The following is a 14,447-nucleotide window of genomic DNA, read 5'->3' as shown; positions in this document are numbered from 1 at the left end:
AATTCCTTAAAATAATTTATTCTTCAGACTCAGAAAAACTAGTGGTTATCACTGTGTGGAGGGGAGGGGTAACACAGGAGCAGGAGGTGTTAGGTACAGACTGGTGATGTAAGATAGGCTCAAGGATGTATTATACAACACAGGGAACATAGCCAGTATTTTGCAGTAACTGTAAATGGAAAAGAACTGTATAAAGATAACTTGTTCACAATAATTGCTTCTTAGTTTATATACATAGTAGCTTAAAATGAGCCTGGATATTTTTCTAGGGCAAAATAGCTTATTCAATTCTCAGTGAACTTTAATTTTATGCTTGCTTGACTGTTGAATTTAAGGTTGAAATAAGCTTCCAGTATTATAAGGTAATGAAAAGTGCCTTAGAAGCAACAGCTTATACTATGCTTAAAAAGGAGAACTAGAGATTCACTGGGTGAAGAATGTTCTAAGCACAGGTTATCAAATACCTTAAATGTGAAAAAGGCATTTTACGTTTATGAGAGCCATATACTCACCTCCTGGATTTAAGAGATGTTAATATTTTGCCAACAAGTGTATCATATCTGTCACTTGTATTTAAGGAATAAAATAGTTCTGGACACAACTGTCAGGGTTCTGGATGCCTCTGCTCTTCCTCCTTCCTCAGAGCTCATAACCTGAAGTTACCGTAAATTATTTCTGTGTTGATGCATCCATAAACAATATATAGTACTATTTCTTTCAGCAAATTTTCACATAAATAGTACCTCTCATTTATTCTTTTGTAATTTGCTCTTTTTGTTCTAATATGGTGTTTTAAATAGCTTTCTAAATATGTAACTGCCTCACTAAGAAGCTGAGTGAGGCTGTTGCTACCTTCCTGTCTGGTGACCCATCATGACAGGGTCTCCGTCACAGCAGCATCACCTACACCACCTCCTGACACCAGGAAGCACTCCCCAAGGGAGTCACACTCAGAGGGAACAGTGGGGGACAGACGCACTGGGTTCCTGTTGTGCCAAGTGAGTTCTCTTGGGATTATTCAATTTCACTTCCCATTATGATTTCATATTTCAGCCTAAACACACAATATAAGCACAACAATCAATAACTTTCCTAGGAGGCAATTCCCTGGCAGTCCAGTGGTTAGGACTTGGCGCTTTCACTGCAGCTGCCCAGGTTCAATTCCTGGCCAGGGAACTAAGATCAGCAAGCTGCATGGTACAGTCAAAAATAATTAATTAAAACAAACAAAACTTTCACCAGAAAGCTAGTAACCGGGCTCTGCAACAGGCCTGACTCTACCTGGACTGCACAGTGTTTATACCAGTCCATGAGAGAGGGCCCAGTTCACTGCAGCTGCCCAGGTTCAATTCCTAGCCAGGGAACTAAGATCAGCAAGCTGCATGGTACAGTCAAAAATAATTAATTAAAAACAAACAAAACTTTCACCAGAAAGCTAGTAACCGGGCTCTGCAAGAGGCCTGACTCTACCTGGACTGCACAGTGTTTATACCAGTCCACGAGAGGGGCCCACGGTGAACCAGGAAGGAGGTAGAACCGCGTGTGACAGCACCATCTGGACACAGAGGCAGAGAAATACGGGACGGGAGATGACTGGAGTGACGAAGACCTGCCGGCTACAGGCTTCAGGTCTACTTGGAGGAGAAACGCAACAAAGAAAAAGCAAGTGATCTTATCAAGCTGGAATTACACTGATCAGACATGATAATGAGCTGGCCATGACGCTGGCCTGAAAAGGAATCGGTTATTGCTCATTTGCAGTGACTTTCAACAGGGCCTTTATGTTTTAAAAGACACACCTTCTCCATCTTCATGGTCAGTGTCCCCATCACCATCCTTGTCTTCACTGTCTAAGTTCAAGTCATCTGGAAGGTCCAAGGCCTCAGGTTCGGGCAGCTTTTCCTCGTTGCCATGGTAAGGATCCACCTCGTTCTCATCATATTCCCTCTTTGGGCAACAGAGATCAGGAAAAATAAAAGTAAACTTTTAAAAAGAACAACATTCACACATAACTAGCTCTAAACTCAGCTGACTCTTGAACAACACAGGTTTGAATGGTACAGGTCCACTTATTCAGACCACTTATGTGGATTTTTTTCAATAAATATGTGCTATGGTACCACAGAGACTTGTGGCTGTTAAGGACCTGAGGCTGCAGAGTCCATGGGTGCAGAGGGCCAACTATAAAGTTACACACAGATTTCCAGCCTTGCAGGTGGTCAGTGTCCCCAAGGGTCAACTGTCCTTATGCTGAGAGAATACAATGTCGCTGGTCTAAAATTACCAGCACACATTAGAATTTTACCAATATTTTTACAGTTTTCTTGTTGGAATGTCATGTTTCACTTTTTGTGCACATTCTCCATAGATAGGAGGTGCTGTGTTACCTATTTCAAAGAGGACATGGAAGTTTATGGAAGAAATATACAAAAGGACTGTGGGTTTTAGTTTCTGAACTATACCAGGAGTCCCAACAGAACAAAGCTCATCTCATCGGTAACCAGTGGTTAGATATTTTATGTTCAGTTAAGAGGCTCTATGACACATTCCTTTATGAGGCAGTGGGAAAACAAATGATAAGTAGGAAAAAATACGTCCTGAGACACCCTGGGAGCTGTGCATTGCAGTGGCCTTGGCCTTGAGTGAGAAGAGCAGGTGGGTTTTGAATCCTCATTACCTCATCTATTTGTTCATTAATTTTGTCTTGGCCTCGTCCATCATCATCAGCTTCTGCTTCTTCCTTTTCCTCCTTCTTATCTTGCCGGGTTTTCTCTCTGTTTGACTTGCCAGCATCTAAGTTGTCATCTTTAGCTACAAGCTCAGAATCTTCCTAAATATCAGAGGAAGAAAAAACACATCATCATCACTCTCAATCTAAAACACTGCTTTCACTTTACTGTCTAACGCGGCTCCCAGACATGTGCTGGGCCAATCCCATGGAACCATCCAGCTGACGGGGCACACCTATCATCCTGGAGGGAACAGGCAGGACAGCCCAGGTGGCAGCAGTGACAGCAGGGCAGGGAGGGGTGTCTGAGCTGTGGGATGCATCACACCCAGCCCTGGGGTCCCCTAAGCTCAGGGCTGGGCAAGTGTGGTGACCACTGGCAGAATGAGATATAGCATCTACAACGAGTGCTCCAATTTCCCTCCTCCGTAACACAAGGGATGCCTCAGGTCAGGCTACTCTTTGAGCCCTGAATATAATAAAAAATCTAGACAGCAGGAAAAAAACAGAAAAATAGAGACGGAAGAAAAACCAAGACATAAAAGAAAGAGCAATGAATGACAGGAAGCGGTAGTGGGTAGGATGACTGCCCCTCTCATCGTGGGGACAAAGTGATGGGGGAATCTTCTTCTTACCTCGTCCATTCCTGGTCCTGTTTCTTCAGTCTTACTGTCTTCCTCCTCATCTTCTTCATCGTCATCATCACCCCAAAGCCGCTCATCTAGTTTGTCAGCTTCCTCACCATTCAGATCGCCCATCTGTTTATCTAGGTCTCCAGTCTCACTATCTGATTTTTCATCATCCTCTTCTGAAAGGGAAGGCACTCAGCTCAGTTCGGCAGATCCCCAGACTAATCTGTTCCTGTGTGTGTGGGAGAGGCAGGGACCCGGCCAGGATCCTACTTGGGATGTGCTGCAATTCTACAGAACGCCCTACAGGCAGATGCTTTTAGGTGTCCTGAAGCACTCCTACTGTGTCTGCAGACTAGAAGAAAGGAGGTCTGGGATGTGTGATGGTAAAGGACTGTAAGGAGGGTGGTAGAACAGCTGTCAGGATGTCTCATTCTGGTGCTGGGAGAGTTCATTATGGGTCCCAGCAACCTCACTGGGTTTTGGTTTCTTACCTGGGAAATGATCAAGGGTGGTCTACAATACCTCCAAGGTTCTTCCCCATCTCCAACCTGTTCTCTGCCAATGATTCTGTCTAACATCTCAAATCATGTGTCTCGATCAATTAACCACAATTTTCTATCCTTGCTCAAATAACCAGACTTTTCTTTCCTTTGTCTTTGATCAAGGTCTGCTTTGACAAAGGTTATACTCTTACACTTACTTAGGCATGCATACCTTCTTCTACTCTGAGGTTAGCTATCATTTCTGTAAGGTATTCACTTAAAATAACACACTGTATTTCAAATTAAGCTTTGGATAGAAATTTAGGGCAACAGTTGAATTATGGTAATAACATAACAGATGATAATGTGCTGTAAGAAATTATTATTAAAAAAAAAAGAAATCATTATCAAGTAATTTTCAATGACATGTAATACTCATAAGTTAAATGAAAAAAGCAGACTGTAGAAACATTCATGGTCTCTGTGTGTGTGTGTGAATATATATGCAATAAATGGAAATACTCCAAAATTAAGTGATCTGGGTGACAGGTACAATGGTATTGATTTGGTTTCTGCATTTTTATTCCAAATCATCTACAACAAATGTCTACTGATTTTGCAATTAGAAAAAAATACATATATATTAAAAAAAAAAAAAAGCCTCTCTAGAACAATTCAACGTGAGCTGCAAGCCAAGCTCGGTGAGGGTGCATCTCCTCGCTCTCCCTAGAGGACACCACAGGTCACTCATCTGGCACATGGAGCAGCCGGAACATCAGAGGCAGTGTCTCAGTGTACTCAGAGCAGAATCTCCACAAGGAACTAGAGACTCCTGACACACTCGCATACGTACAGCATATGCTGATGCTTCCACCTCAGTCATGCAGAGTAACCAACTTGCTCCAAGAGTATATACTAGGCTACTTATTGGGAACATGTGGTTTCCTGGAGAAAATAGCCACTTTTCAAAAGCAAGAATGAAATGGCAGATAATCTCAAACCTTGTTCTTCCAGTTCCCCATCATGCATTTTCCCATCAAAGTCTTCTGACATCTCAATGGCATTATCCTCGCCCTTAATGTCTGATTTTGAGTCAGGATCTTCTTTATCCTTTTCTTGACCCTTCTGAAATGTATCTTCTGCCTAAATAAAAAAGCATTAAATAACATAAATGAACATACTGTTACTAATGTTTATTCAGCTCTAAATAGAATATAAATATATAAGTGCCAAGGTCAATGGTATAAAATTTTCTCTGGGGAGAGAAAAAAGAACCAACAGAGAAAATGCACATGATTTGTGACTTGCTTTAATATTTCTGTTAACTAATTTCTAGTTATTTTGCATTCGTTGTTAGAGAATATAGATTTTTATTGAGGTTTCTTTCATGTGAACTTTTTTAAAAATCCAGACATATTTAAAAAGTTTATGTATTCTGTATGTAGGATAAAAAAAAATTTCACTTACTATACTGCATATAAATTTAGTATCTATCTTGTCACTTTGATCTCTCATAGGCATTACCCAACTGTGATGTAGATTTCCCCCTCTACTACTTTCTTTTTTATCTTTTTATTTGAAGTACAGTTGATTTACAATGTTATGTTAGGTTCAGATGTATTGCAAAGTGATTCAGATACATTCACACTTCCTCAGATCATTTTCTATTATAAGTTATTACAAGGTATTAAATACAGTTACCTGTGTTATACAGTAGGTCCTTGCTGCTTCTCTGTTTTATATATAGTAGTGTGTATCTGTTAATCCCAAACTCTTAATTTATCCCTCCCCCAGTAAATGCAATTTTCTTCACTTTTCCTTAGACTACATATTCCTACACAATCTATATTATATCTTGGGGAAAAGATTCAGATTGCTATCTCTTCCATTATGGTTGAATTTTAAAAGTCCTTTTTAAGATACAAAAGTAATACAATCTCATATAAAAATTTCTAAGCCAAACAGAAAGAGTATGTTTCCCTGGCACCCCCATCCTCCAAAATTACCAAAGAAATTACCACTAGTGATGTTCCAGCACATCATTTTATCTATAAGTACATCAACAGACACTTAGAAATATAATATATACAGTATGTATCAATACCTGCCTCCAGCATTTTTTTAAACAAGAAAGGGATCATTCTTTACAAACTGTTGTGCAATCTGTTTTTTCAAAGTTAAAAAAATATGTCCTAGATATATTTCCATGTTGATACTTAAAAACTTATCTCATTATGTTTATTTATAGTATTGCTCTGCATAAATAGTATCATTTAAAAATAATTCCTTCCTGATGAATATATGGATTCTTTCACAATTTTCACCAGTGTAAATAATGCTGTAATAAACATTTTAATATAAATACACTCCCTTGTACACATATTTATCTTGGGGTCTTATGAGATTTCTGTGAGAAAACATGGAATTCCTAGATCAAAGAACACAAAGAGTTTAAAATTTATTAGACACTGCCAAATTCTTCTGAAAGTTTTTTTATCCCACTTAATAATGTTTTTTTGCAGTGGATTTGTACTTTTCTATTAGGTTTCTTTTACTTTATTTTTTTCCTCATTAACAAAGTACTGGGTGCTAATGCTAATTAAGTTAAATTTGAGAAATACAGAAAGGCCAATACACACACACAGACACAGACACACACACTGTACATTAGAGCTCAACCACATAAATGCGAGCATTATTCTTTTGGTTTCTTTATATCTTTCCAATTTTCCCTTCAAAGGAAGAGAGGAAGTCTGGATCGGTTTGTTCCTCTATTTTTAATAGGTATGACCATACCTTAAATAGAAATTTGTGGACTAATTTACATTTAGAATAGAGATGATAAAATGAAATTCCACTACTTGTTCTTTCTTCAAGTCACAGTTGATTAATCTAATGACTAAATGACAAAAAGAATATTAAAAAAAAATCCAAATCAGATTGAATTTTAAAAAGTAATACACGAATCTTAGTCCAAAGCATCTAAATATTTCAAAAGCATTCTTGATTCCAACTAAAAAAGGATATAGATATTTAAAATCGGAACATGTCAAAGACATACAACAATAAAACCTATTAATAACAAACACTGGCACTATTGTTTAATGTAGTCATTACTTAAAATAGCCAAACTCTTGGTCCTTAAATGAACTACTACCAAAAGTGTTCTCTAGAAAATCAGCAAAAATGTTCCCATTTAAAATAAAAAATTTTTAAACTATTTCCTTCCCAAATTGTAGGTACAACCAATGACTGAGCTACAAAATATCCTTTCTATTCCCTGGAGAAGGAAATGGCAACCCACTCCAGTATTCTTGCCTGGAAAAGTCCATGGACAGAGGAGCCTGGCAGGCTGCAGTCCATGGGGTTACATGACTGAGCATGTGTGCATGAGGGTGGAGGGTCATGGGTTGGTAGCAATAAACTGGTAGAACTAAAAAAAAAAAAAAAAAAAATCCTTTCTGTTGTCTTCAAGCTTTTAATTTATAGCCACTCCCTAAACTCCAGTATTCTTAAGGTACCTAAATCAGTCTGAAAACCATTAACCTAATAGCAAAAACATTTATATGTGTAATTTAAATACTGGAAAAGGAGTGTATGCTTCTGCATCCAATTTACATATTTCATGGCCATGAAAACATACCTGTTCTTCATTTTCTATCTGATCACTCACATCCTTCATGCCCTCGCCTTCTCCAATCCCTCCTCCCTCGTAGTCATGGAATTCAGTCGCCCCTTCTCCCGCTGAATCTTCCATAAACTCTTTGGGCAGGCAAAATCCCTTGAAAATAAAGAGTGAACGTTACATACAAATGCAATAAAGAAGTGATTCCCAGTTCAGCTACAGGAAAAAATACCCTACATAAATGATAAATTCTTATCTAGCTCAGTATTTTATATCTGGTGGAAGGACAGGAGACTTTTTGACATTCTTTTCTTCTTTGGTGCTAAGTTATTATGCCGTTTCAAAGCTTGACGTCAGATTTAATATACGAGGTTTTGACTGTGAAAGCCTCTGGTATGTAGTAATCTGTCATTCTGCTAATAGAAAAATTTGAATGAGGTATATACTAGGATGGTGTTTAAGGAGCAAATCACCAGGGGTGGGGAGGGAGAGTAAACCCTCTCGGTGTCTAAATCCCAAAAGGGTTTTGTCCTTCTTTATCTACTTCCCAAATTAGTAAGCCAGAGAGGAAAGAGAGAAGACATGTACCCTTGAGGTACAGCAACTTGAAAGCAGATGCTGTAAGTGAGAGATTTCATTTTCTTTCATTAAGGAAAATTTTCTGTGATGTTCCTCAAATCAAGTCACAGTGCGTGCGTGTGTGTGTGGCTAAGTTGCTTCAGTCCTGTCAGACTCTTTGCAGTCTGACTCTTTGCAATCCTAAGGACCACAGCCCACCAGGCTCCTCTGTCCATGGGATTCTCCAGGCACGAATACTGGAGTAGGTTGCTATGCCCTCCTCCAGGGGATTTTCCCAACCCAGGGATCGAACCTGAGTCTCTTACATCTACCTGCACTGGCAGGCAGGTTCTTTACCACTAGCATTTTTAAGAACCGCTAGTTCTTTACCGCTGGGAAGTAATTATAATGCCAAAAAAATTTTAAAAAAGCACCCCCGCCCTTGAGGTAACCTGACACTCTCAGCCTGGGCTGTCTGCTGCCAAGGCACTTGGCAACCCTATGGCATGGGGTCTAGAGATATAGCGACACTTGTGAAGAGTTAACAAAACTCTATTTCATGTCAGAAGGTAGCCTAAAAATAAGTATCAAATACTAGTGTGTGGGATGAAATTGACTAGAAAAAGAAATAGAAGAAAATAATGGCTCTCAATCAGAAATTCTACCAGAGAAAAGCATAAGCTATCAAGATATTTGTCAATCTGAGGATGAGAATGTACTATGAATAAGCTGACAAGACCAAGATCCAAGACCAACAAACACTGACTGTGACTGAGTTACACAGAAACAGCTTTCTATGGATTAAGTGCTTTACTCACAACCTAGATCTATTATCTTAGCACTGTATCTAATCTATTTTCAAGTTCTCTCAGCACTCCTCAGAGAGAACAGGAATACACAGAGACTTAAAAAATTAAGGGAAAGGCAAACTCACTTTCAGGACATGTATTCTTAGAAAGGTGACTGAAAAATACATTTTTGTTAAAATAGTGAGGTAAATGGCTACGTACTCCAGTATTCTTGCCTGGAGAATCCTATGGAGAGAGGAGCCTGGTGGGCTAGTCCATGGGATCACACAGCATCAGACAAAACTGAGCACCTAACACTTTCTCACACTATTTTAAAGAAATATGTTTAGACGCATGCAGAGTAAGTCATAAAAGGCGGGAGATTCAGATGTCCTTCCGCAGGGCACATTACTGCTGCAGCTGAGACAGACGCTAAGCTCGCAGCACTCTGCTTTTATCAGAACCACTTCTACCCTCACAACCCCGTCCGTAAACACACACAGGTCTGACAGGCCAGTCATTCTAGAACCTGTCAGACAACAGCAATGGTCAAGTGGACAATCATAGCCAACCCAAGTCTCGGGGCACCCTCAGCATACTGTCCTGCCCGTCTTCTGTATGCAGTGTTCCCTCCAGAAGTGATGGGATGTGAGACTGGCTCAGTGCCCATCAGAGAGAGGGGGCAGATCTCAATAAAGGTACACACTTATCCTCTAGACACAAGGGCTTGCCTCCCCATTTTTTTTTTAATCCCTTTGTATTATTTTAGATACTCAAAACTAAGAACTTGTGACTGTTTACAAGAAGCCTAAACCTCACCTTCAGTTTGTAAATTCCTATCTTCTTTAAGTGCATCTCACCTGTACCATATTTAGATTCAGGAAAGATCTTAAAAATATTAGGGATATTAAAAGAAAAAAAACAACAACTATATACTTAGTTGAAGGTGGTTCTCACAAAAATGCAAGTCTCATTTTACACATAAGGAAACTGAGGCTAAGTGACTCACTCACTCTGAATCTTGGAACCAGATACCCCTGTGACTGATCTTACCATGCCATGCTGAGTCTGTTAGATCTGTCTGCTGCTCCTGAATTCCAAGGGTAGGGTCTACAGTCTCTACAGTATCGATGCTTTTCACAGCACTGGGATCATGGCTGAATGAAGGAATGACTTCCCTATTAAAGATGCCCACCTCGCTTAACCTTAAGAACCCCATTACCATTTCATGAATAAATATAAATGACTTACAACTTAATAGCATTAAAGTGAAGTTGCTCAGTTGTTGACTCTTTGCAACCCTATGGACTGTAGCCTGCCAGGCTCCTCTGTCCATGGGATTTTCCAGGCAAGAATACTGGAGTGGGTTGCCATTTTCTTCTCTAGGGGATCTTCCTGACCCAGAGATCAAACTCAGATCTCCCACACTGCAGGCAGACTCTTTACCCTCTGAGCCACCAGGGCTTAATAGCATCAAGGATTCATTTACCCTACAGGTCTAGCTCAGAGTTATCAGAAGACTTCAAATTGGAGACAGAGAGAAAAGGGTATGAACAGAAAGCAACAGCCTTTAGGCGGACTCTGTAGTCTAGGGAACTCCCCCTGTGAGGGACCTGATTTTACTAGAAACTAAAGTAGGGACCTGATTTTACTAGAAACTAAACCAAGACTTTAGTAGAAACAAGCTTAGTAAAAGGGGAATAAACAAAGCCATAAGAAATTCACAGGGAGGGCAAATCACCTCCTGCTATTTGTGAAGGTCCAGAATAAAAGCCCATCAAACCAAACACTGATGGGTATGGAATATTTGGGTACCTGCTGCTCCATGTAAACAGTCCTTACCTTCTGGGCAAGCTCTGTAAAGATCTGGGCAAGCACAGAGAGCAGCTTTGCAGTGCTACGGTGAGTCGCCAAAGACATGGTCAGGAAGAAGAGGACGAGGTCAGAGTACCTGGACAGCACGGGCACCAGGCGCACCAACAAGCAGCAGGACTGGGTGAAGAACTGGGGCAAAACAGATCGAAAGGCCTGCTCACACCAGGTTACTCTGGGTAACCAGGCATTTTAATTACACACAGGTACACCACGCGTGCTCACTGGGATTTCCTCCTCATTCACACAAACTCTCACAACACTACACTTCAAATTCTTAGTGACTTAAGTCACTTGTTAACATTTAGTTAATAAGGTTGTTTAGCAAAAAGTATGTTTATAAACAAATTCTGCTGGGATTCAAAGTTCGCACTGGAAGCAATGCAACAGAATAACACGCAGGTTCTATAAAGTAAGTTGTTTCTCTGGACTTAGGGAGATGACAATGTCATCCTCTCCTGGCTTACTGAAGGGAAAGGGGGTTTGCATGATACGGCCAGTAATCCTTAGTTATGGTGGTAACATCCACCATTAACATCAAACACCCAGGAGTATGTGACTAGGATATGAAAGAATTCTAGGTACGTCAATCCTAGGTACTCTAGACTGCCATCATTTTTGCACTGACAATTGTAATCCTTAGCAAGCAAGTGCTAAGTTTTCCAAAGTCTGTCAGTGAGGTCTACACGCACAAAGAGATCAAATTCTTAGTGATTCTGCCAAGGAGGCCTGCTTTGGGAACACTATGTGGAGTGAGGTGAAACCCCGTCTGCTTCTGCTCAGCCCATGTGGACAGTGAGAAGCTCGTAAGGATCCGCTGGTTACCGTGTGCTTGGCTGCTGTACCATCCTCGCCGGATGATTTCAGCCTCTCCACCAGCTCAGAGACAGCAGAAATGATTCTCTGCACATGCAATGTGCTCACGTCGGCCCAGAAGTCCTCCTCCAGGAGTTTTGTGAGGTGTCCTAACTGCAGGCTCTCGAAGCCTGCAGTCTCTTTCATTCACAGAAAAGAACAACATGGTGAATAACAGAATAAACTCTCCTCCTCTCCATTCATCCAATAATTATTCCAACATTTATCCTGATATTTAAAACAGATCATCAAATGAAAAAATCAAGTAAGAAACTAGTATTTTCCTGGTTCTAGACATACCATCTTCTTCTTGGGGTCTTGCCTGGTCAGTGCTCTCCTCTGTTTTTTTACTGTTTCTTTCTGCTAAATTCTGAATGGCACAAAGGATGGCCCGGATGGCGGTTTCCGTTTGCTCTGAAAAATCCTCTACAAACCCTTCATCCAGCATTTGGTTTCCTAGTAGAATAACATGGTGCAGAACAAATTTTTAAAACTCAATCATTGGTTTCAGTGCCTCTGGAAATTACTAACAATCCTCATTTGTTATTTTAACAAACAGCCACCAGCTAAGCACCTGCTAAGGCTGAGTCACTGTCAAGCTGTGCTGGGTATAAAGAATGAGACACATCCCTGGCATAGATAAACCTACAAGGTCATTTCCTTGTATTAAAACAATTTTGCTGAAAGAATGCCAAAAATATGAAAACAGTTAAGATGGAGTGTATAAATACCAACTTAATCCAAATAGGAACTGTCAGCTTTCCAGCCGAAGAGAGAACTTTCTGGAATAGCCAGTGAGCCTCTCCCTACTCATGTGCTATAAAGTAAGTAATGTGATGGCAACCCAGAGGCAAGGTGCTCAAACAAAAGTTAAGAGCTATGTGCTCGGGCTTCCCGGGTGGCTCAGTGGTGAAGAGTCTGCCTGCCAATGCAGGAGACATGGGTTCAATCCCTGGTCCAGGAAGATCCCACATGCTATGGAGCAACTAAGTCCGTGCTCCACAACTACTGAGCCTGTGCTCTAGAGCCTAGCCCCAGCTACTGAGCCCACGTGCCACAACTACTGAAGTCCACCTGCCCTACAGCATGTGCTCCCATCAAGAGAAGTCACCACAGTGAGAAGCCCACACGTGGCAATGAAGAGCAGCGCCCACTCACTGCAACTAGAGAAAAGCCTGCGCAGATGGAAGACCCAACACAACCAAAGATAAATTATATATATTTTTATATATATATATATATAAAAGAGCTATGGGCTCCAACCACACTTTCTAGCCTTAGAACCCTGAACAGATACATCTAGAACAAAACAATGTTTCTTTAGGACAATGTGGACTTAAATCTATAAGACAGCGTTCCTACACTGGGCTTTTACTCCCTTACTGAAAAGCAGTCCTCACCTTCTTGGTTGCCTGGGGTGAGCAGATGTGTCTTCCAGGTAGTGAAGTCATCTGTGGCTTTATTGATCTCTCTTCTTACATATTCCATGCTCTCAACTAAAGCCATTTGTGGGTCTGTTTGCTCACCCTCAACCCCTGGAAGAATGAACAAGGACTCTAGGCCTTGCAAATGAGCTGACACCTTGGATAGGCAACTCAGCCCAGAAGAGCAAACTTCAAAATCTTTCCTGCAACAACAAAAATGCCACAATGTTGAAAGCAAGGCGCTGTCACCCATCCACACCCACCGTTCCCTCCCTCCAACCACTAAAACTCAGGGTATCTAGAGACTTACAGCTGGACATACACCACAAAGCACTATGCAGGTCATTGGAAAACTGAGGACTGAAGCACAACCCTTTCCTTCCCTCACTAAACCGTGACCATGCGCCCACACAGAGGCAGAGCAGAGAGCACACTCACCAAGAATGAAAGAGAGCCTCGCAAGACTGCTGCCTAATTCTGTCGACATCAGCTTTCACAGTTTTAACGGTTTTCAGCATCTCTGTTAATCTCACAGTTGACTGTTGCCAACGTGGGTCCTGTTTCCGCATCAGGCAACCAGAGGGCAGCTGCGTTTCTGGAGCTGGGGACGGGAAGGTCAGGTCTGATGGGATTAGGTCCCGCGCTGCTGGGGAAAGCAGCCCCTGGAGGCGCTCCGGGTCTTCCAGGTAGGGGGCGTGTCCAGGAGCAGGCCCAACAGCCGGGCAGCACTGGAGGAGCCAGGAGAGCTGCTCTAGCAGGACTTGGGTCTGCATAGCCAGGTGCTGTAGCCTCTCTGTCCACTGCTGCACCCCATCCTGAGGAGGGAAGGCCACGGGGTAGACGGGCGGCCCTGTCAGCCTGCCGTCCATCTCTTGCACACAACTGAGGAGGTTCCTGCGCAGAGAAACAAACCCAGGGGAAAAACACATGGCACCTTCAACTGTGTCACCGAGCCATCTGTTAACAGTAAATTCACTGATTTCTGGATGAAGTATGGGCTCTTCCACATAATCAAGAAGAGATGCTCCCCCAGAGGAGTAAAAGGTCTGATCATATGCCTTCCAAAGTACTTAAACACAGCCTTTTGTGTTTAAACACACCCTTCAGAGTAGCAGAATGGGAACTCACTGCTTATCGTCTGCCACTGACAGGCCTCTCATACCTAACACAGTCACAGCAACACAGTGACTTCAGCCACTATTTTCTAAAATAAAAAATCTAGTAAATGTTGTATACTTTGCTATATAAACTCTTGTGAGCAGGGACAAAATAGCTGAAGTGACTACAGTCTAGAATATGATCTCTCAGCCAAGGATCCACTCAGCAGGTGATGACAGGCTTCCTAGCCGTCATCTTTTTAAATATTTATTTCCATTGGGGAGCATCTGTGTATAGTTCAGCAAACTGCAACTCTGTGATCCAAAAAGCCTAACAAACTCAAGTCGATTTACATCTGATCTGTGCCAAGACTGGGATGCCCCAA

General features: G+C 41.5%; 1 protein-coding gene across 1 annotated transcript in view; it reads right to left on the bottom strand.

Annotated features, from left to right (window-relative positions):
- The window catches only part of MDN1 (midasin AAA ATPase 1), a 140,187-nt gene that overhangs the window by 14,986 nt on the left and 110,754 nt on the right, over positions 1 to 14,447 (bottom strand). Inside the window, exons 79-88 of the mRNA XM_027551397.1 lie at positions 13,403 to 13,858; positions 12,941 to 13,167; positions 11,841 to 11,996; positions 11,511 to 11,680; positions 10,656 to 10,817; positions 7,486 to 7,623; positions 4,844 to 4,985; positions 3,364 to 3,536; positions 2,678 to 2,830; positions 1,800 to 1,947 (exon numbers count right to left, since the gene is read on the bottom strand). Of these exons, the coding sequence (XP_027407198.1) occupies positions 1,800 to 1,947; positions 2,678 to 2,830; positions 3,364 to 3,536; positions 4,844 to 4,985; positions 7,486 to 7,623; positions 10,656 to 10,817; positions 11,511 to 11,680; positions 11,841 to 11,996; positions 12,941 to 13,167; positions 13,403 to 13,858 (1,925 nt within the window). The remainder of the gene's footprint in view (positions 1 to 1,799; positions 1,948 to 2,677; positions 2,831 to 3,363; positions 3,537 to 4,843; positions 4,986 to 7,485; positions 7,624 to 10,655; positions 10,818 to 11,510; positions 11,681 to 11,840; positions 11,997 to 12,940; positions 13,168 to 13,402; positions 13,859 to 14,447) is intronic.

Source organism: Bos indicus x Bos taurus, chromosome 9 (genome assembly GCF_003369695.1).
Source record: "Bos indicus x Bos taurus breed Angus x Brahman F1 hybrid chromosome 9, Bos_hybrid_MaternalHap_v2.0, whole genome shotgun sequence".
Taxonomy (NCBI): Eukaryota; Metazoa; Chordata; class Mammalia; order Artiodactyla; family Bovidae; genus Bos; species Bos indicus x Bos taurus.
The sequence above is the reverse complement of the archived record's forward strand: the minus strand, read 5'-3'. Positions and strand labels throughout refer to the sequence as shown.